At 41.0% G+C, this 24,678-nt stretch overlaps 1 protein-coding gene across 3 annotated transcripts in view; it reads right to left on the bottom strand.

Annotated features, from left to right (window-relative positions):
- LOC309549720 (proton-coupled folate transporter-like) overlaps positions 1-24,678 on the bottom strand; it is a 650,810-nt gene that overhangs the window by 258,445 nt on the left and 367,687 nt on the right. For all 3 annotated transcript variants that reach the window (XM_082250194.1, XM_082250195.1, XM_082250196.1), the window contains one exon: positions 21,144-21,227. In XM_082250194.1, the coding sequence (XP_082106320.1) occupies positions 21,144-21,227 (84 nt within the window). The remainder of the gene's footprint in view (positions 1-21,143; positions 21,228-24,678) is intronic.

The following is a 24,678-nucleotide window of genomic DNA, read 5'->3' as shown; positions in this document are numbered from 1 at the left end:
CAGCATTTTTTTATTCAAAACAAAGTTTGTCAATGAACCATTTGCAGGCATTGTGAAATATCCCAGTTTAAGCAGGATCCATCCAATACTCTAAAACCAGTAACAATGAATATGTATAGCACTGATTACTGTAGTAATGTCACTTGTCAGGGTCCGGACTGGCGGCAGGTGACTGCACTGGAGGTGGATCCTCTGTGTTCGGAACTCGCACAGTATAGGCATAAATTCTCGTTCCTCCGGCGAGACCTTTCTTGCTGGGTCAGGCGAGCCCGATCCACTTGCATGGCCTCCTCGGCGGAAGGCACAGTAATCGGCTGCAAAGGTTGTTGGAAGAGAGGTGCCAGGCGTGGATATCGCCTGTTGCGAACAAGATTCTTTTCTTGGCGAAGTTCCTGACGTCTTTCAAGGAAGCGCATATCTATGCGAGTAGCCAACTGGATGAGTTCCGTCAGGGAGTCAGGTATCTCTCGTGTGGCCAGAGCATTCTTGATATGGCTGGATAAACCCTTTTTGAAAGTCGCGCAGAGGGCGTCGTTATTCCAGGTCAGTTCGGAGGCCAGGGTGCGAAACTGTATGGCATACTCGCCTACTGTAGCGTCTCCTTGGACGAGGTTTAGCAAGGCTGTTTCGGCCGAGGAGGCACGGGCAGGTTCTTCAAAGACACTGCGGACTTCAGAAACGAAGGACTGGACGGAGGCAGTGGCAGGATCATTGCGGTCCCAGAGCGGCGTGGCCCAGGCCAAGGCCTTTCCAAACAGTAAACTGACCATGAAGGCCACCTTAGACCGTTCCATAGGAAACTGGTCGGCCAACATCTCCAGGTGCAAAGAACATTGGGACAAGAATCCCCGGCACATCTTAGAATCCCCATCAAACTTGTCCGGGAGAGACAAACGGATTCTAGCGGAGGTAGCGGCCACCGGCTGCGGATGTGGAGCGGAAGCAGAAGAAGGCGGCTGCTGCCGTGCGGGAAGAAGCTGTTGCAACATGGCGGTCAACTGTGCCAACTGTTGACCTTGCTGAGCAATCTGCTGGGACTGCTGGGCAACCACGATAGAGATGTCAGCGAGAGTAGGCAGGGGAACATCAGTGGGATCCATGGCCGGATCTACTGTCAGGGTCCGGACTGGCGGCAGGTGACTGCACTGGAGGTGGATCCTCTGTGTCAGTGAGGGATTGGCATGGACCGTACCAGGGGACCGGTTCTAAGTTACTACTGGTTTTCACCAGAGCCCGCCGCAAGGCGGGATGGACTTGCTGCGGCGGTAGCAACCAGGTCATATCCTCCGGTAAGGGCTCAACCTCAAGGACAGCTGATTCAGGCGTGGTACAGAAGGACAAGGCAAAGGCAGGGTCAGACGGAGCAAAAGGTCAAGGCAGGCGGCATGGTTCGTAGTCAGGGGCAACAGCAGAAGGTCTGATACACAGGCAGGGAAAAATACACCAAAAGCTTTCTCAAGGCACAAAAGGCAACAAGATCCGGCAAGGACAGGAAGGGGAAGTGGGTTTTTATATGGTTTGGTACTGATTGGACCAGGCACCAATTAGTGGTGCACTGGCCCTTTAAATTTCAATGCAGCGGCGCGTGCGCGCCCTAGGGGGCGGGCCCGCGTGCGCCGGGAGGAGGAAGGAACCCGGCGTGTACCGAGCGGCCGAGATGACGGGACCCGGCGGGTAGGTAGTGCAGGTGCGGGGGAACAGCGCTCACGGCCGGGGACGATGACCGGAGCGCTGCAGCCCGCGGGACGCCTCGAGTGCTCCGGAGAAGCCACGGGACCCGGAGCACTCGGCGGCGTTACATCACTGGTAACCCTAAAAGTGTCAAAAATGTCAGTCAAGGGTCTGATCTGTCGGCCGCAATGTCGCAGTCCCGCAAAAAAAATCGCAGATCGCCGCCATTACTCGTTAAAAAAAAAAACAACAAAAATGACAAAAATCTTTCCCGTAGTTAGTAAACGAAATAACTTTTGCGCAAACCAATCAAAATACGCTTTTTGCGATTTTTGTTTACCAAACATATGTAGCAGAAAACAAATTGGCCTAAAATGTTAAAAAATTTAGATTTTTACATTTTTGGGGGGGGGGGGGGAATTTCATATAAAAAAATGTGAAAAATATTGTTATTTTTGCAAAATTGATGCTCTTTTTTTGTTTATAGCGCATGATCAAAAAAATTGCACAGGTGATCAAATACCACCAAAAGAAAGCTCTGTTTGTGGGGAAAAAAGGACGTCAAATTCGTTTAGGTACAGGGTCGCACGACCACGCAATTGTCCATTAAAGTCACACATTGTCCGTTAAAGTCACACAGTGCCGAATCGCAAAATAGGCCCTGGTCAGGAAGGGGGTAAAATCTTCTGGGGCTTAAGTGGTTAAAACTGACCAAACAAGACTCTAGTAGACATACCAGATGTGATAAAGTTTGAAACACAAAATCATAATATATAATATAGTAAATAACTATAAATAGGTTAAAGTATACAGTATATATATATATATATATATACAGGTATATATATATATATATATATATATATATATATATATATATATATATATATATATAGTACAGTAAAACTGCAGGCAAGGGCACTGGGGGGAAAACTAAGGTCAATTTATTTTATTTAGTAATGTAATCCAATAGGATTACAATATATCAGTACTTTTGTGTGTTTTAATTTTTGAATTTGCCACCGGTCCCACCCCCTGCGATGCAACGCTTGCAAGGAAAGGAAGCCGGGGCACACAGCATCAGACGGAAGTTCGGGCCGCTGTACACTGCTGGAATGCATCGCTGGATTCCTGGGGACAAGGTAAGTAACCTCTTCCAGGATCCAGCGACTTCTTCCTGGTGGTACCCCGAGTGTGGCTCGGGGTTACCGCTACTGGCACTGAAATTCCACCCCGAGCCACACTCGGGAATACCGCCAGGGAGGTTAATGGCTGTGTGTTGAGTTATTTTGAGGGGACAGCAAATTTACACTGTTATATAAGCTGTACACTCACTACATTGTAGCAAAGTGTTATTTTTCTGTGTTGTCACATGAAAAGATATAATAAAATATTTACAATAATGTGAGGGGTGTACTCATATTGTGAGATACTGTATGTCCATGATAATAAACCTGGTGCTTGCCTAGCTAAACAACTTAAACCCTGAGTAGTCCATACTAAAATCCTATACCTCACCTCCCAAACTCATGACCAACTCCAGAGACATTGCCAACCGATTTAGCTCATACTATGCTTTCCTATAAAACCCCACTTCCTTGGGTGCTGCCCATTTGCCATCCCAGGCTGACATTCAGCAGTTCCTAGATAACCTATCTCTCCCCTCACTGGCCACAAAACAATTACAAGCCCTATCCACCCCTCTGTCCCTGGAAGAACTTGAAAAAGCAACTGCATCACTTCCACTACACAAAGCCCCGGGCCCTGATGGGTTTAATAACAAATATCACAAATAATTTTCAAAACTCCTTACTCCTTATCTCTGTAATTCCTTTAACCACACATTTACCACGGGAACATACCTCCAGAATCTTTAGAAGCCACCATCACAACCATCCCCAAAACAGACAAACTTTTCAATGACCCTGCCAGCTACAGGCCCATCTTTCTGTTAAACACAGACATGAAGCTTTACGCTAAAATCCTAGCCATTCAACTTTTGAGTATTATTCCACATTTGGTACACATGGACCAAGTGGGTTTTGTGGCTGGCAGGCAAGCGTCGGATGTTACTGACCCACTGCAATGAGTAGAACAACATAAAGCTCCTTTTCTGTTTATCTCCCTTCATGCAAAGAAGGCATTTGACAAAGTCAGCTGGGGATATCTAATAGCAGTCTTGGAAAAATGTGCCTTCTCTGGATCTCTCCTACAAGCCATAATGGCCCTCTATTCCTCCCTCTCAGCCAGAGTCCTCACCTCAGACATTCTCTCTGACCCCTTTACAATAACTAATGGAACCTGGTAAGGTTGAACCTCTCTTTCCTTTTATTTGCCCTGATCATGGAACCTCTTGCTAATTCCATTTGCACCAACCCTCTAATTTCAGGAATAACCATTAGCAGTTGACTAAACCTGAACAATCACTCCCACATCTCCATCACACCTTAGACCTGTTCAATAAAGTCTCCCTTTAAAAGATGAACTACTCTAAATCTTCCATGTTATATGTTGGCCTAGACCAAAATCTCAAGGGTGACATTGGTTCTCAAATCTTTTTCTTGTGGGCCCCTAACTCTATTCTCTCTTATCTAGGCATCCAATTGATTACACCCACTTCTCGTTTGCTCCCCCTGAATTTTTCTAACATGGTTTACAAACTTCAGAATATCATACAAGACATTCAACACGTCTGAGCCCTCTGTTTAATCACTCTCTCTAAAATGTACCTTTTACCACACGTACTATATGCCTTCTGCACTCTCCCCCTCCCCTTTCTGCAATCGCATCTCCAAAAAATGCAAACTATCATTACAACTTTTCTCTGGAATAGGAAACGCTGCAGACTAAAATGATCCCTATTGTGCTCACCTGTGTCCTCTCGAGGAATAAGAGTACCAAAACATTGCAACTTTTTCAAAGCAACTCTCCTAGAACAAGTCAAATCATGGTGGAACCCCAAGCAACAAAACACCTGGAGCAAATTGAATGAACAGTACTGGCAACACGCCCACAATTGGTTCTTAGTGCCATACTCCTACAATGACCTGGGTTCCACTCCTACCTCAGCTCAATAAACATCGCAGTCAGGATTTGGCTTGCTACCACTCAGATCAGTCAAGCCATTTCACATTGCTTGTTAACTCACATCCCTCTGACAACATTACAGAGTATGATTCCTGATATCTCCCTCTCACAGTGGTGTTCAGCTGGCCTCACGCTAAGTGGCGGTCTATTCTAACACTCTTATCTACTCTCCTTCCAACAACTGCAGTCTAAGTTTATCATACCCTATTTACTGATCTGCTAAGCCCTCTCTCATGTGCATTGGACCAACAACTTCTTCTTTTGGCAACTCATAACATTCTATGATCAGGAGACCCCTCGACAATGTGGCATATCATCTACAAACTCCTCACTACTCCTTCCCATAGGTCAAAATCTCCTGCTATGCTCCAGGGAACAGCTTCTCAACTGTAACTATTCTTCTCAACAATGGTACTAGTCCCTCCAATGGCCCCTAAAGATCTCCCGATGTGTACTTCATTGGGAATCCATTCGGAAACTGGTACACAATTGGTACCTCACTCCCTCTAAACTTGCACAAATCCGTCCGTACCTGATGCATGCTGGAAAAACTGCGGACATACTGGGACTTCTCTGCATATCTGGTGTCATTGCCCAATTCTTAACACCTCCTGGGCAAACACTGTGTCTTTTCCAGCTGACTGAGAGGCCTGCACAGATCCACTTTTGTGAGAATGGGAGGCAAATAGCACATCACTCTGCCAGACACTTACTGAGCTGACCTGAAGGTCAGAACCATAGAAACCTTGTCAGGAAATGTGACTGTGGGATTACCCTGTGGTCCAGCTGCAGCATGATATATCAAAAGAAAAGACTTGGAATTACATGGCATGGCATATGGAAAACATGGCATGACATATGGAATAAGGTGGAGTGGAGTGGAGTACAGAATGCACAATACAACATATGGAATCAAACGGTCTTAAATAGGGAATGTACAGCATAATATATAGAATGAAGTGTTGTGGAGTGTGTTGTGGAATGGAAAATGTACAGTGTGGCATATGGAGTGTACTAACAGAGACATTTTTGTGCATACAAAAGAAAGAAAAGGAGGCGCAAACACCTGGTGCATTACCCTTGGACACCTTAAAACTTTTATTAAAAAGCCAAAAACATACTCACAGACGAGAAAAACATGTATCGCATGGAATGAGTCCACCACATGTAGAGGTTGTTCTCCCTATTGTTGGCCCGCTGGCGCGTTTCGGGAGACACGCTCCCTTCCTCAGAGATAGTCCATATCTCAACCAGGCTGGATCTATACTGGACGTACCGTGGGAGCCGACACCCGCCTCTTAGCAGGCAAAACCTGACAACTACCAGAGCTTGCAGTGTCCAGCTTGTGCCTGCTTGGCCGAGGAGAGGAACCCCCGGGATATACACATAACCTGCCTACCACGCTAACAGGTTGTATATTCGGTGCGACACCTAGTGGTCACACAGGTGATTGCAACCTTTCATTCATTATTCAGAATTGCCTTACACCTTCACTACTATATCACTAGGAATTCCCCTTTTTTGGACACTATTTTGTTTACAATAATTATATATAATTTATCAGTTTCTGCATTGTAAAAATAGCATTGGAATAAATTCATCACTTATTTTGAAATTTGTTTATTTATTTGCACACTAGCACCTTTTGCACAAGTTCACCACACACAGTAAGATCCAGCTGATTCGATTGGATCGATACGGTGCTGCACTTATTTTATTTTATTGGTGTCACTTCCTTCTTTGGAGTTTATTATATGAAGTTTACATACAATTTCACTCCGACACTTGATCACCTATAGGTAGCGCAGCATCAACTTCTTTGCACTTTATTCACCACATGTAGAGGTTGTTCTCCCTATTGTTGGACCGCTGGTGTGTTTCGGGAGACACGCTCCCTTCCTCAGAGCTAGTCCATATCTCAACCAGGCTGGATCTATACTGGACATACCGTGGGAGCCAACACCCGCCTCTCCACCCCCTGCCCCCATCCCCACCATGTGTGATGGGTGGGACAAACCCCAAAAGCACAAAAAAAAGAGATATTTTTGTACATTTAATAGAATGATCACAGTCCCATTCAGACCTCCATCAATGATTGCAGTGACATCAAAGCTGATCCATCACCTGGTCCCAGGGATAAGGAGAAGTGTTTGCCCATTTAGTTAAACATCCCCTTTCAGACCTCCTTTCAGCGCATACCCGCAATAGGGTAAAAAAACCTTCTATGATTATTGATTCCCTTCCCCCAACTCTGTGCCCAACAGCAGAAGCACTACTCTATTTCTCTCCTCACAGGTCTCAGAAGCAGCAATGGGAGCCATTGGCTCTTGCTGCTGTCAATCAAATCCTTTGAGGAGGGAGCAAGTTCGGGGCCAAGCCACGCTGTGTGTGTCCATAGACTCACACATCCTGGCTCGGGATTGTGCCTGCATGAGTGCCCCCATAGGAAATTGCTTGCTATTGGGGCACTTGTAAAGGGAGGATCATTGCACAGAACAAGTAAGTATAACATGTTTAAAATTTAAATTAAAGAAACAAGTAACATTATAATCACTTTAAACTGTGCATCTTTGGAACAGTAGTTCTACTGAGGGTTGCTCCTGGGTTTCCACACTCACCAGTTTTTTTTTTTCAGTGTTAATATATCAACAATGCTATTGTTCAAACTGTTGTTCGAACTTTATGGTTGCCTTTACTTTTTTCTCTAAATTGGTTCTAAGGTGTAAGAAAAAAAAATCGATCAATCGATTTTGTATTTAACAGTGAAAAATACAGTTATACACAGTATTGCATTTGAAATAGATTTCTGGATTTTAGAAGGCAAGGGTGGCTTACTGCACCAATACACAAGCATGAAGAAGCAATGAGTAAAACTCACGGCCTAAACAGTTTGTTATTTTGTTTGTTTTGCTTGGCAGAGCTGCCATATCTGTAATAGCATGCTATTACTTTTTGTCAAACAGCCCAGGTCTAAACCAACTTAATCTGTGTGATATATATGCCTACGTTACATTCCTCTAACTAATGGAAACCAAAATAAAGATTTATACCAGTGGGAAACTTTAAGAGTAAGAGTAATAATAAAATGAAACCATTCTAATACTTGGATGCATTGGTTTGAAGAAAAGGAGCAACCCTTGTAAGAGTTAAGAGGGGGGGGGGTAATTTTGGAAGCACATATAGGTGTAATTCTAAACCATTTCTTCTAGAGCAGGAGTTAAATTTAATAAAACAGATATAGTAAATATGTAAACTGCTGCCCTTTATAAAAATGAGTCTGTCATTAGGGAAGTATGGGGCTGCCATTGCTGTCTCCTTTCTAAAATGCAAAGTCATAGGCTATGTCTGGCTTCAGTAATGTTTAGTTATGAACCCCAAAAAAAAACAAAAAAAACATGCCGAGTGTCAGAAAAGTGGCATGATCTTTTATGTTTATAATTGTTCAAGGTCAATGACTCAGAAAGCATTAAAGCCAATGAATCAACATCAACCACTTTCATTCTCAAAATGAGGTCCTCAATGACAGCCTTAACTTACTCTTTTTAAAGTTGCAGGACTCCCTACAGATTATAAAGAGGCCAGACAAATTATTTAATAATTTCCAATTTGTGATCACTAGATCAGTAGAAATTTTTGTTTGTAATTTAGATTTACCTGAATATTTGCAGATATATCCACCTAGATCTGATACTTGCATTTTTTGAACCTCCACAGACTGAAAAAAATCTTCATGTACTGTATATACTGTAGTCAGAGAAATAAATAATATAGCATTTTCAGTGGGAAAAATAGCATTTCCAGGCTAATTCTCTTAGGTTGACTCGTAATAAAATGCAATAAAAATTACGTGGTGGGGCATGGCCTGGACGCTGAAGAAGATGGCAGCTTAATCCCCACTCTCCGACATTGGGCAGTCCATATCACAGCACTGAGGGAGATTAAATCACCCAAAATGGGGAAGCCTGAGGGTAATTCATCTGCCACACATTCCCGCTCACCACGGGGCACAGAACCGCAACCCGGCAGAAGCATTCCCGAGATCTTTCGATCTCAACCCCAGGATGCGCCATCAGCTACTCAGACCTCAAGCACACCTAGCGCAGCAAGCAGGAGCCCATCCAGAGCTTGAACACGCAGCCACCAGAACTCACTGCAACCACGTCTGCCAACCCCCTCTGCCTAGGTGACCTGAGAGAGCTGGCAGCAGACATAAAGGACACCCTCTCAGCAACCATATCGGATCTCCGTGATGATATGTAGGCCATGACTTCCAGATTGGAAAAAGTGGAAGAACTAACAGACCGCAATGTTAATGACATCCACGAGGCTCAAAAGACTCTGCACACTCACTCCATACAAATGAGAGATCTTCATAGGCAATTAGAGGACCTGGAGAACAGAGGCCACAAATATACTATTAGAATTAGAGGTCTGCCCGAAGCAGTGGAGACGCAACCAAGCGGCACTAGTCATCTTTAATGACCTAATGGACAGACCCCTGGACACCCAAATCGAAATAGAATTTCTCCACTGTGCCCTGTGGTCCAAAGGTAGGGATACAGAACCACAAAGAGATATAATAGGTTGCATCGTCAACTTCAAGCTAAAGGAAGAAATATTAAACAGGGCTAGGATTAGTGTCAGAATCCTATACAATGGAATCAAGATCAAGCTCTTTCAAGACCTCTCACAAATTACGTTGCAAAAGCGCAACGATCTCTGCCCCTTATTGGAAGTGCTCAGTGAGAGGGAGATTCCTTACAAATGGAAATTTCCCTTCTGCCTCTCAGCAGGATGCCGTGGACACACAGTCCAACTGAGGCACCCAGAAGAAATATCTTCCTTTTGTGAAAATCTTGGCATCCCTCCAATCGAGATTCCCAACAGGTCCTAATCCTCAGCCCATTACCAAGATGAAGCAATGGAGGTTCAGCACATAGAAAAGCAAGAAGAGACTAGAGACAAGTCTATTGGCTCTCTCACGCAAATATAAGGCACATATAACTGCCTACGCCGCATCATTCTGAAGAGCATATACTCCACCTCTTTGACTTCAGTCTGGCGACTCACGATTTTGCTTATCAGCTAGAAGCAGGTAACCCCCATTAGAAATCTTTCTCCTGTGTGACTTGACAACAGAGGCATGTACAGAAAATGCTGACATTCTCCTCAAGCATCCACACCACCTGTGAACCGTCGTTCCCCAAGAGGCGGCAGTGTTCCAGCTTCTCTGGCACATAGAAAAGCAAGAAGAGACTAGAGACAAGTCTATTGGCTCTCTCACGCAAATATAAGGCACATATAACTGCCTACGCCGCATCATTCTGAAGAGCATATACTCCACCTCTTTGACTTCAGTCTGGCGACTCACGATTTTGCTTATCAGCTAGAAGCAGGTAACCCCCATTAGAAATCTTTCTCCTGTGTGACTTGACAACAGATGCACCACCCTTCTGCAACCTATATCACCGCAAGTGACCCTGTTTTAATACCATCTTTATGTGAGTCTTTCCTGTACGCCGAGACTGTCAGGCGAATTCGGTCCGGCGTGCGGTGAGGACCTCACAGCCCTTGTACTATTTACGGCAAACCATCTATCCAAACCCTCGTGATAAAATTACCTGACAATTATGTTGGTATACTGTCACTATTCTCAATGCTCCAACCTAGATGCAGAAACCTCTTCAAGTAAAACCATTCGTCCTTTACCTCTCTCTATACTCTAAGTTGCCAACATTGCTTTAATACTACTCTATTTCTTCATAAATCACAGATACATTGCCTTTCATGATATGCCTTGAATGTACCTGCCAGATTTACTTAATGTTTAGTCGTGTGAAGAGTCAGCCCAGTAATACCATACCTCCTTCACTGAAATTTCACAACCCCCTAGCTCAGCCCCCTTATATCAAATTATTAACGATTATACTAGCGTCATGCATTTGAACCTGAAACTTACCCATTCGCTGAGGACACCATGCTTATCCTTGCCCAGCTCCCCAACTCTTCTTCAGTTTAAACTAACTGATTCCCATCTGAACTCATCAGTGCTGGGCTGACACTTCACTGACTTCTGATGTCTCACCCACAAAAGTATATCTTAACTCTGTTCTCATGTTAGCTGTTTTGGTTATCCCTTTCTAGTTATTTCTTTGTACCTGGAATTACTATATGTTATAACTGCATTAATCTACTCTAGTTTTTGTAGATAATTCTTTCAAGTTCCAATAATTCCAGCCAGACCTATCCCCTGTCACATGACCATTGACATGCCGGTCAACAACATCCAAATTTGTCCTTCTCCCACCTATCTTTCCTGCCCCAACCGCAACTCATCTCACTTACCTCCCTACCCTCCATTTTTTTTTTCTCTTCTGTCTCATCCCCTGTTTCACCCACAATCACCAACATGCTCCCAGCAGAGACAAGTTCTAAGCTGGCAACCATCAAAATAGTTTCTCTAAATGTAAAACGCCTAAATCAGAAAAAGGATCCCAACTTCTTCTGTACATGCGAAAGATAAAAGCTGACATAATCCTCTTACAAGAAACTTATTTCAAGACTGAATCCCTATCCCAAAACTAACCACAAAATATTTCTCCAAAATGTACCATTCGACTAACAATTCAGCCAAAACTAAAGAAGTATCTATCCTCATCTCTAAACACCTTCCATTAGAGATCTCGGGCTCATTACTAGATGAAGAAGGCATATACGCCTTCGTAAAAGGCACTCTTTGGAAAATATCAATCACTTTGGCCAACATATACAGCCCTAATTCGGCACAGGTCAGTTTCTTTCAAAATCTAACAACAACAATAGCATCCTTTTAATCCAGGATTACTCATCCTTGGGGGAGACTTTAACGTAGCCCTTAATCCTCTTGAAGACACATCCACAGGCACATCTTCACTAACGTACAAAGCCCTTCGCCAAATCAAAATTAAATTACAGGAACTCACCTTACATGACTCCTCTCTTTTCCTATCACAAAAAGACTTACCATTTTTATCCAAAGTGAGTATCGAGTAATCCAATAACAATCACTCTTATATTTACCAATCAAATCCAGTTCACTAAAACCTGGAAACTGGATCTTTCCTTACTGACATATCCTGTGCATATGACCACTATTAACAATTACATCTCTGACTTTTTTTTAACTTAATAATACACCTGACACAAGCCCCCTTACTCAATGGGAATCCTATAAATGTGTAATTAGAGGCACCCTAATAAAAATGGCTGCCACACGTAACAAAATAAATCAAGAGACTATAAACAAGCTTCTCAAACAAATAAAAACACTCGAGAAGACTCATAAACTATCCAAGGCACAACACTTTCTGACTTGAACTGGAACAAACTCGCAAGCAGTTAAGAGGGGAATTGGGCCGCAAAATAAAAAAAATATTCACCCTCTCACATAAGCTCTGTGGAAGTGGAAAACTCCTGGCCAGAACTCTATTATCCAAAAAGCGAACAATACAGTCAATTTCATACACACATCCTCCAGTCAGAAATTGTACATACATGACATTGCACGTCATTTTGCTCAATATTATTTAGATCTTTATAACCTAAACCCTGAACACAGACCTCCCAATGATAACAGATCAGGGAAAACTATAATTGAGCATTTCCTTAGTAAATATAGCCCCAAACCAATTTCCGAACAACAAGCCCAAAACATTGATGGCCCCTTAACAGCTGAGGATTTCAAAACCCAACACCACACCCAACAATCTCTTAGAAGCTCATATTTCAAAACCCGGTAAAGATCCCTCGCTCACTAATAACTATCGCCCCATCTGGCTTCTGAAAACGGACCTGAAATTTTTTGCAAAAATACTGTCCAATCGCATAATTTCCCTAATAACAGGACTAATCTTCAAGGATCAGGTTGGCTTTGTCCCAGGCAGAGAGGCAAGGGACAATACCCTCAAAGCAATAAACATTCAGAAGGCATTTGATTGGCTGGCCTGGAATTATCTCAAAGCTGTTTATATGCTATGGATGGGGAAATCTTCTGACTCAACTAATACTATCCCTATATGTCAATCCAACTGCCAAAGTTTGTGTAAACGCAAAGTTTGTGTAAACGGCTTCCTGTCAGGCGCCTTCTCAACCAAAAATCGCACCCGCCAGGGTTGTCCTCTCTCCCCCCTACTGTTTATCCTCACACTCAAACCATTCCTATGCTGTGTCTGCGACAACCCTAACATTAAAGGAGTATCAGTGGGAAACAAACAATATAAATTGGCCGCTGTTGTGGAAGACATCCTACTATTTCTCACAGAACCACACACAACTTTACCCAACCTCCTAAAAGACCTTAGATTATTCCAGTGTATTGCAAACTTCAAAATTAATTATGCAAAGTCGGAAGCCTTAAACATATCCCTCCCCCTATTCTCAAACCTCTATGTGCAAACACAACTTCTGAATTCTCATGGAAAACAGAAACCATCACTTTCCTAGGAATTCAACTTCCAACACACCTCCACAATTTATACGCAAAAAAAAAAACATATCCTAATTCTAAATAACATAATGCAATATCTAAGGTCCTGGAATAAATCCCATTTTTCCTGGTTTGGCCCAGCAGCCATCCTCAAAATGAATGTTCTTCTACGGATCCTATGCCTACTCCAAACACTACCCATCCACCTACCAAACAGCTTTTTCAACTCCTTAAAATCAATAGCCTGCCGAACATTCATCTGGAATCACAAACACCCAAGAATTAGCTTTTCCAAACTTATCAAAACCAAAACAAAAGGTGGGACATCCAATACTATTACAGAGCAAGCCACCTACAACACATCATTGATTGGCATGTTCATTTCCAGGTAAAATACTGGGTAAGCCTGAAAAACACCTTTTCTCACCTTCCAACTAGGGATGATCGAACTTTTGAAAAGTTCGGTTCGACCAGAACACCCAAACTTCCCGAAAGTTTGGGTCCGGATTCCAAAACCCCATTGAAATCAATGGGACCTGAACTTTGGTAATCAAAAAACACTATTTTGAAGCCCTAAAACCCAATAAATGCCCCTAAAATGTGCCTAGGATTCTGGGTCATGCCCCAGGGACTATTAATCACACAAAAAAAAGCTCTTAAAAATTGTCGTTTTTGATAGAGAGCCAATTATTGAAAAAATTATTGAAAAAAAAGAGATTTCTTTGGATTTAGTGTCTGGGGGGGTCCAAAAAGTGTACCTGTGAAGTTTCAGCTCTGTAGCATGTCCAGAATCAGAAAAAATAAAAGATAATTTTTCTTAGAATTTTTATTAGCGCAGGGATGTGGCTCCACTCCTATCACACCTATATGTGTGTATGTGTATATATACATATATGTGTGTGTGTGTATATACCCCTATACAGAAGTTTAGATGTTATGCCTGCCTCCAAAGACGACCAAAAAATGCCCAAAAAAACGCCTGAACTTCTGTATAGGGGTATATATACACACACACATATATGTATATATACACATACACACATATAGGTGTGAAAGTAGCGGAAGCCCATCCATGCGCTAATGAAATTATTTGCAGGGATGTGGCTCCACTCCTATCACACCTATATATGTGTATGTGTAAATATACATATATGTGTGTGTATATATACCCCTATACAGAAGTTCAGATGTTATGCCTGCCTCCAAAGACGCCCAAAAAATGCCCAATAAACGCCTGCAACAAAAACGCCCAGGTGTGTGGTTGCAGGCGTTTTTTTGGGCACCCCCAAAGTTTCCTCTCTCTCGGATTGGTACAAACGCATAAACAAAATATTAGAAATGGAAGAACTTATTTCAATATCCCATGACTCACCATCCAAATTGGCAAATATCTGAGCCAGATGGCTACACTTTCGAACTTCTAGAGCATACGTACAAGAAATGAACTATACTCACCCAGCTCACAAAAGCAAAAAGGCCAATTTTCTCTCCAACACCTTTTTAGCTGCAAGGAGTCAAATTTTTCAATCTATCCCACTGAAATACATTACACTCTCATCATACGCAACCCTCGTGCACCTGCCCAAAATCGAGCCATCTAAAACTATACCCAACACCATCAAAACATCCATAACATCCCCCCCCCCACACCTTTTTTTTCACCCCCCCCCCCTCTCTAAGGGGTGAATGCTGGCCACTCACACTCACATTCTATCTATATTCTCCAAAATCAGATCGTACTATCCCCACTCTCCCCCATTTCCTCACAACCCTATTGCTCTCCCCAATGTAAATCAAATACCTGAGTATTGGTTATTACACTCAGCTTACTAATTAATTCCTGGCTGACCATCTTTACAACCTTTAAAGCACTCTACCTATACTACTTTTTAATATTGTTTTTCCACGGTTTTATTTTTTACGCATCTAGTTATATTATTAGTTCTTTGTATTAACATGTTGTAACACCTTTTGCGCTCTCATTTATGTTTATATCACCTTTCAGAACTCTTTACATGTTCTTGTATGTAATAGCCAACATCGCTTATTGCAATAAAAAAAAAAAAAAAAAAAAAATTGGAAAAAAAAAAGACATGGTAAGATAAATACATGAAGAAGTATAAATACAGATCATATTTTTTTAACCTTGACTCAAAAAAAAGGAAACATTATTAACACGGAGTTAAAATGAAGAACAATATCCTTTAATTTTGCTAAACTGTCTTTGCAGTTCTGTAGATATTACTTGGTATACAAAATTAAAGATTCAATTTAAGCTTACTGAGTTTAAATTATCTCATGATGGCCATACTCAGAGAAATGTTCTTTCTTCCATGTGTGAACTTTATCAAATCAATCTCTACTATTGAGTTGTTGACCTCCTAGACATACAACAATTTACTGTAAATGAGTAACAGCTCTGTATAAATGAGGCCTTCTCTGATAACTTGCTGATATGATTTTTTTTTAAACTCAGTCATTTTAGCTGCAAATTTCAAAAGCTAAAGGAAAAACATGTTTGAAGTATGGTTCAGTATTCTAAAATGCCTTGCTTATTTGGAGTGATAATAGTTGTCAAAAGTAATTTCCTTTTAATCAAGTATATCTGAGCCTAAAAACATTGTGACTTACCAAGTAATCAAAATTGCATTATGCAAATAAAATGAGTTTTGTTTAGTAGGTCAAAGAGTAAGGTGTAAAATGTATTAGTCTGTGGCAATAAATAATTGTGAATAGACTGAATAATAGAATGCAATTATTATGGATTGGTGGATTTTGAAAAAAATGTTGCATATTATATTAATGTTTACATTTTTAAAATAACAAGCACATAACACTGGTCCAAATTACATAGTTACATAGTTACATAGTTAGTGAGGTTGAAAAAAGACATCAGTCCATCCAGTTCAACCTATGATGTGTGTGTGTGTTTGCTTTTAACCGTACATTGTATACCCCTGTATGTTGTGGTCTTTAAGGTGTCCATCTAATAGTTTTTTGAAACTATCAATGCTCCCTGCTGATACGACTGCTTGTGGAAGAGAATTCCACATCCTTACCGCTCTTACAGTGAAGAACCCCTTACGCACTTTAAGGTTAAACCGCCTTTCCTCAAGTTTTAGTGAGTGGCCACGTGTCTTATTGTATCTCCTTTCTCTGAATAGTTTGTTCCTTATGCTAGGGTCGCCAGTACAGTATTTGTACATTGATATCATATCCCCCCTCAATCGTCTCTTCTCCAGAGAGAATAGGTTCAGTGCTTGTAGTCTTTCCTCATAGCTGATGTCCTCCATTCCCCTAATTATTTTGTTGCCCTTCTCTGGACTTTCTCCAGTTCCAGCACATCCTTCCTGAGGACCGGTGCCCAGAACTGGACAGCATACTTCAGATGTGGCCGGACCAGAGTCTTGTAGAGTGGAAGAATAATCTCTTTATTTCTGGAGTGAATCCCCTTTTTTATACAACCCAGTATTCTGTTGGCTTTGCTTGTGGCGGCTTGGCATTGCATGCCACTGCCAAGCCTGTTGTCTACCAGTACCCCCAGGTCCCTTTCCATCCTAGACTCACCCAGAGGTTCCCCCCCTAGTGAGTAGCTTGCTTTCTGGTTTCTGGCCCCCAAGTGCATTACTTTACATTTTTCAACATTAAATCTCATCTGCCATGTAGTTGCCCACCCCGTTATTTTGTTCAGGTCTGCTTGCAAGGTTTCCACATCCTGCATAGAAGATATTGGCATGCCTAGTTTAGTATCATCTGCAAATACTGAGATTGTACTAGATATCCCCTCCTCTAGATCATTTATGAATAAATTAAACAGGATTGGTCCCAGGACAGAACCCTGGGGGACCCCACTTTCCACACCCGCCCAATCCGAGTACTCCCCATTAATCACCACCCTCTGTACTCTCCCCTGGAGCCAGTTCTCTATCCAGGTACTCACCTTATGGTCCATACCTACCTTCCTTAGTTTGTACAGTAAGCGTTTGTGGGGAACGGTGTCAAAGGCCTTTGCAAAGTCCAGATACACCACATCCACAGGCTTACCTTTATCTAAGTGGCAGCTCACTTCATCGTAGAAGGTTAATAGATTGGTTTGGCACGAACGATTTTTCATGAATCCATGCTGATTACTACTTATAATACAGTTTTCATTACTAAAGTCTTGTATGTGGTTCCTTATCATCCCCTCCAAAATTTTGCAGACTACTGATGTTAGGCTGACCGGCCTATAGTTACCCGGGATATATCTCGGCCCCTTTTTAAATATTGGTACCACGTTGGCTTTTTTCCAATCAGCTGGCACCATACCCGTCTGTAAACTATCCTTAAAGATCAAGAATAATGGTCTGGCAATCACCTGGCTGAGCTCATTAAGAACCCTTGGGTGCAAGCCATCCGGTCCCGGGGATTTATTTATGTTAAGTTTCTCTAGTTTAGCTCTAAGTCTATCCTCTGTTAGCCATGGCGGCACTTCCTGAGGTGTATTATTTGGTGGAGGGGGATTATAGTGTGGGGTTGTTTTTCAGGGGTTATGCTTGGCCCCTTAGTTCCAGTGAAGGGAACTCTTAAGGTGTCAGCATACCAAGACATTTTAAAAAATGTCATGCTCCAAACTTTGTGGGAACAATTTCCTGTTACAACATGACTGTGCACCAGTGCACAAACAAGGCCAATAAAGACATGGATGAGCGAGTTTGGGGTGGAGGAACTTGACTGGCCTGCACAGAATCCTGATCTCAACCAGATAGAACATCCTTGGGATGAATTAGAGAGGAGTCTGGGGGCCAGGCCTTCTTGTCCACATCAGTGCCTGATCTCACAAATGCGCTTCTGGAAAAATGGTCAAATGGTCAAACATTCCCATAGACACACGCCTTCCCAGAAGAGTTGAAGCTGTTATAGCTGCAAAGGGTGGGCCAACTCATTATTGAACCCTACGGACTAAGACTGGGATGCCATTAATGTAGGTATCCCTATACTTTTGACAATATTATATATATATATATATACTGTGACTCGTTAGTATTACAAGGTTTCAGGTGGGAATTGGGAGCAGATGTGTTAAATTTGGTGTTATCGCTCTCAATCTCTCATACTGGTCACTGGAAGTTCAACATGTCATCTCATGGCAAAGAACTCTCTGATGATCTGTAAAGACCATACAGTGGTTTAACAGGACAGGTTCCACTCAGAACAGGCCTCACCATGGTCAACCAAAGAAGATGAGTGCACGTGCTCAGTGTCATATCCAGAGGTTGTCTTTGGAAAATAGACGTATGAGTGCTGCCAGCATTGCTGCAGAGGTTGAGGGGGTGGGTGGTCAGCCTGTCAGTGCTCAGACTATATTGCATAAAATTGGTCTGCATGGCTGTCATCCCAGAAGGAAGTCTCTTCTAAAGATGATGCACAAGAAAGCACGCAAACAGATTGCTGAAGACAAGCAGGCTAAGGACATGGTTTACTAGAACCATGTCCTGTGGTCTGATGAGACCAAGATAAACTTTTTTGGTTCAGGTGGTGTCAAGCCTATGTGTTGGCAACCAGGTAAGGAGTACAAATACAAGTGTGTCTTGCATACAGTCAAGCATGGCGGTGGGAGTGTTATGATCTGAGGCTGCATGAGTGCTGCCCGCACTCGGGAGCTACAGTTCATTATGGGAACCATGAATGCCAACATGTACTGTGACATACTAAAGCAGAGAATGATCCCCTCCCTTTGAAGACTGGGCCACAGGGCAGTATTTCACCATGATAACGATCCCAAACACACCTCCAAGACAACCACTGCCTTGCTAAAGAAGCTGAGGGTAAAGGTGATGGACTAGCCAAGCTCGTCTCCAGACCTAAACCCTATTGAGCATCTGTAGGGCATCCTCAAACGGAAGGTGGAGGAGCACAAGGTCTCCAATATCACCAGCTTTGTGATGTCGTCATGGAGGAGTGGAAGAGGACTTCAGTGGCAACCTGTGAAGCTCTGGTGAACTTCTGGTGAAGAGGGTTAAGGCAGTGCTGGAAAATATTGGTGGTCACACAAAATATTGACACTTTGGGCCCAATTTGGACATTTTCACTTAGGGATGTACTCACTTTTGTTGCAAGCAGTTTAGACATTAATGCTGTGCTTTGAGTTATTTTGAGGGATAGCAAATTTACACTGTTATATATACAAACTGTACACTACTTTACATTGTGGCAAAGTGTCATTTCTCCAGTGTTGTCACATGAAAAGATATAATAAAAGATTTACAAAAATATGAGGGCTGTACTCACTTTTGTGAAATGCTGTGTGTGTACATATATATATATATATATATATATATATATATATATATATATATATATATATATATATATATATATATATATATATATAATATTAGTGAACACAGTCTGGTGCGCTACATATTATGTGCAAATATAAATCGAAACATTTGCATGTGTATAATATATAAACATATATTCAAATATTCAAAAAAACTAAATTCTATAATTCTGAATAAATCCAAATAGAATAAAAGGTTCCAAAACTGGTGATAAGTAAAGTCCCAAAATTCCAATTTAAATTTCCAACAAGTGAGTGTCAAAAACGTGAGATGATGATAATGGTGTTGAAGTGATTCTTAGCAAGGAATGTGACAGTTTCCCACCACCTTTCCAGATTTACTTCTTACCAGAGAAAATTTGTATAAGGGCATTAAAAGCGATCGGTCCAGCTGGTGCCTCTTATATCACCACGGGTGAGGGTGAAAATAAAGCGCCTTCACCTAATATATACAAATAGCCTTTTACCAGATTTAAGATTATGGAGGGCTTTAAGATGTATATTCTTGTTTTCTTGTACTGGCAGTGGTGAAGAAAGAGATTCGCGGTTGTCTGCAGCCCAGACCCGCGGTGTAGTGTAGGACGGCATGGCTCCTCCTTGCGCTGACGCGTTTCTTCCCTATTGGGCTTCCACGGAGATAGGAGGGGGGGGGCCCGTGAAAGCCCAATAGGGAAGAAACGCGTCAGAGCAAGGAGGAGCCGCGCTGTCATACACTACACCGCGGTCTGGGCTGCAGACAACCGCGGACAGCGATATCCAGAGGCACTTGTTTTCTGAACCAAATGTAAGTGTTTATACCTATAATAAACTTTTTTTTGGAGATAATGCACTATGTTTGGCTTCCTTCCTTGTTCCCATATGTGGATTAATCCTGGATGCTGAATTGAGTACATATGCCAGAAGTTCCTCTTTCTTCACCACTGTCAGTGCAAGAAAACAAGAATATACATCTTAAAGCCCTCCATAATCTAAAATCTGGTAAGAGGCTATTTGAATATATTAGGTGAAGGCACTTTATTTTCACCCTCACCCGTGGTGATATAAGAGGCACCAGCTGGACCGATCGCTATTAATGCCCTCATACAAATTTTTTCTGGTAAGAAGTAAATCCAGAAAGGTGGTGGGAAACTGTCACATTCCTTGCTAAGAATCACTTCAACACCATTATCATCATCTCACGTTTTTGACACTCATTTGTTGGAAATTTAAATTGGAATTTTGGGACTTTATTTATCACCAGTTTTGGAACAGTTTATTCTATTTGGATTTATTCAGAATTATAGAATTTTTTTTTTTTTTTAATATTTGAATATATGTTTATATATTATACACATGCAAATGTTTCGATTTATATTTGCACATAATTTGTAGTGCACCAGACTTTTTTCACTATCACTTCATTTCCAATATTGGATCTTTGGTTGCAGCATATTTAACTTACTAGCGCACTTTCTCATATTCTTCAGATATATAATATTGTCAAAAGTATTGGGACACCTGAATTTACATGCACATGAACTTTAATGGGATCCCAGTCTAAGCTTTATACATATATACAGAGAGAGACAGAAAGTCATACATATATAATATATACTTTACCTTGTTCATTTGGATGTGCAATTTTAGAAGACACAGATCTAAGAACAGCCATAGTGTAACCACTTGGAGCATGTAAAATGCCACCTATGGAAGAAAAGCATGAACTGGTATTTTGTTTTGTGCTTTCAAAAACCAAGCAACTAAAAGTACATTTATAAGTTATATAATAGTAACATATCTGTTTTGAATTTTTTTATTTTATATTGTCTGATTATAGGTTCAGATTCCACTAAAAATGATCAGATGTAATTGGCTCCTACATGAAGGAGAGAATATTTTTTCCAAAATGCGCTAATTTAAGAATCATGTTTTTTATGGTTTATTCTGGAGTACGTTCTCACAAGATTTCGGACCATCAGCTTTTCCAGGAGACTGTGGTAAAGCTGAGTGATGTCATAGTGTGGGGACCGGAAGCTGGGTAAATACTTTTTTTCTCTTAATATATTTCTATTTTTAGGTTTTTCTTAGCAATGTTGGATGGGGTAAAAATTAATAAGCTTTAGGTAATTGTAATTAAAATACCTGCTTTAAGAATAGCTATAATACAGCATATATTATACTGTGTTATATTTTGAAAAAAAAATAATAAGTATAAAACAAAATTACACTTCACTTGCTAATTATCTTTAAAAGTTTAATACAAGTAGTAGTATTTACCTTTGATTATTCAGCCAAAGTATTCACTAATTTACGAATACAATTAAAAGAAGAAGAAAAACATGTTATCAAGGAGATGTCATTTGTATTTGTAAATGTCAGTGTTGCTGTAGTAGGTTGTATGAATCCTACAGATGCATCGCTTTACATGCAGGTTAAGGGCATCCGCAGGGAGGTTGTTTAAAGGAATTGGACATTTTAAATGTTTTACTTTAAGCATTAGTCAAATGACTGCTCCCAGACATTTTTTTTTATTTGTCCCTAAGGTCAGTGCTCAGCTTCCCCCATGCCATTTGTTTAATGATCCCTAGCCCAATGCTCAAGAAAATGGCTATTATTGATTTTTACAGATCCTGCCAAACCCTGTTTAAACTGAACCTAGGTGAGTTCAGCTCATCACTAAGTGTAAGCACTTGCTAAAATGGATTAATGACAGACTAAGGTTGTCATACAAATCTATTTGCTTTTTTACAAGGAAATAAGCAAAAACTTGGGCAAAGAAATAGCTGTTGATAAAGAATACTTACACATTGCTGAAGCATTTGACATAATTCTCAACAGACAACTAACATGTAAGTTAAGGTATATAGCAAACTGACTTAAGGACCTTATTCAAATATTAGTGACTAATGATAGTCATCATAATCATAGTCTTCATGGTCTACGGTTGTTAGTGATGTACACCAAGGTCATCTGTGTTTGCGGTGACACCAAGCTATTTAGTGAAATAAAGTCGCTAATATATGTATCAGACTTACAGACGGACCTTGATGCACTGTTTGATAAAGAAAAAATATACTGTTTATAGCAAATAAGGTTTCATAGTCATGGAAAAAAAATGGTTAGCATTTGCAGTACATCTCTGCAGTACATGCTGATTTCCATGTGTTTTATCCCATTTTTAATGTGTTTTCTATGGAGTTTTAAAGATGAGTTATATAGTAAAAGGAGAGATAAATATGATAGCATAATGGAACATAAGGTCAGGTTGCACAGTGGCCATATTTTAAAAAAGACAATTGATTCACATGTTAAAAAAAAAATATTCCCATCTAGATGTGCAATATATGATGCACTGTTTATTTACGTCGGTCATTTGACGGTAAATACCAGGGTTATGGCAGCAGATAGCTGCCACAACCCCGGTATTTTTTAAACAGCAGGCGTTCCCCTTTAACATAAGGGTGCTCCCAGCAGCGGATTCACCATGGGATCACCCTTATGGGGGGTGGGAGGGGTGTCCCCCCGGCACTTCCCAGTTGTTTTCACTGCTTACTGGACTCGTAGCTCGGAAAATGATCCGGTCAGCTCTCCTCTCAGGCACAAAGTTGAGTTAGGGCAGCCTTGGAGGACCGGAGTGACATCATACGTCTCTTCCTAGCAACGGATTTAAAGAGCCCATTTTTTTCATCATGACTTTTTTTTTCTTTTTTAGTGTAGATGTGAGATATGAGGTCTTTTTGACCCCAGATCTCACATTAAAGAGGTCCTGTCCTGCTTATTTCTATTACAAGGGATGTTTACATTCCTTGTAATAGGAATAAAAGTGATCAAATTCTTTGTTTAAAAAAAAGTGTGAAAATGAAAAATAAAAGATAAAATAAATAGGAAAAAAAAATGAAAGCTCCCTGTCTCCGTTAGCTCGCGCACAGAAGAGAACTCACACGCAAATCGTGCCCACATATGTAAGCGGTGTTCAAACCAAACATGTGAGGTATCACCACGATCGTTAGAGCAAGATAAATAATTTGAGCCCTGGACCTCCTCTGTTACTGTAAACTGGTAACCTGTAGAAATCTTTAATTTTCGCCTATGGGGATTTTTAAGTACCAATGTTTGTCGCCATTCCACGAGCGTGCGCAATTTTGAAGCATGGCATGCTGGGTATCTATTTACTCGGTGTAACATTATCTTTCATGTTATAGAAAAAAATTGAGCTAACTTTACTGTTTTCTTACTTTGTAATAAAAAAAATGCATTTGTAAGACCGCTGTGCAAATACGGTATGATAAAAAATATTGCAATGATCTCCATTTTATTCTTTAGGGTCTCTGTTAAAAAAAATATATAATGTTTTGAGGTTCTAAGTAATTTTCTAGCAAAAAAATATATATTTTAACTTGTAAACAACAAGTGTCAGAAAAAGACCCATCCGGAAATGGTTAGGATGTCACTTATTTTAGCCATTAAGTGTTCCATCTGTTTTATTTGCACTATGGAGTCAAGAAGTTGGTTCTGAGAAGGGGCAGTAGAAGATCCCAAATGTATTGAAATGAGTCCCTCAGTGGCCATCATATTATGTTTTGTCAATCGTTTCGATTGTTTAGCGACATCTGAAAAAGATAACCCAAGGAGACAAGGGATAGTGTCTAAGGATAATAAGACTTCTAATACTTGTCCCAGTAGGCCCAATACACTTATCCTAAAATGGTGCATTTGAGAACATTGCCAAAATAGAGGATATAATGTGTTCTTCTCCTTATCACACCTCCAGAAAACGTTGGACACTATTGGGTTATAATCATGGAGCACCTCAGGTGTTTTAAACTAAAACATAGGGATCTCATAGATATTTTCTTTATACACCACGCAGAGTGATAATTGAGCTGTTGCATCCCAGATTTTATCCCAACAAGCTATAGAAATGGGGCAGCTAAGGACTTGTTCCCATTTCCACATATAGAGATAACAAGATAAGGGAGGATCATCATGGAGTACTTTATACAATGATATTAAATGCAATTGAGAAGGACTTTTTAAACCATATATATTCAAACCTTGTGGAGTGATCTCAAGTTAAAATGATACTAAACACACACTGTTTAATTTACATAATCCCCTCTCTTCATGTGTATGGACGATGCAACTGTATTTATTT

This window comes from Pelophylax lessonae (genome assembly GCF_965119305.1).
Source record: "Pelophylax lessonae genome assembly, chromosome: 3".
Taxonomy (NCBI): Eukaryota; Metazoa; Chordata; class Amphibia; order Anura; family Ranidae; genus Pelophylax; species Pelophylax lessonae.
The sequence above is the reverse complement of the archived record's forward strand: the minus strand, read 5'-3'. Positions and strand labels throughout refer to the sequence as shown.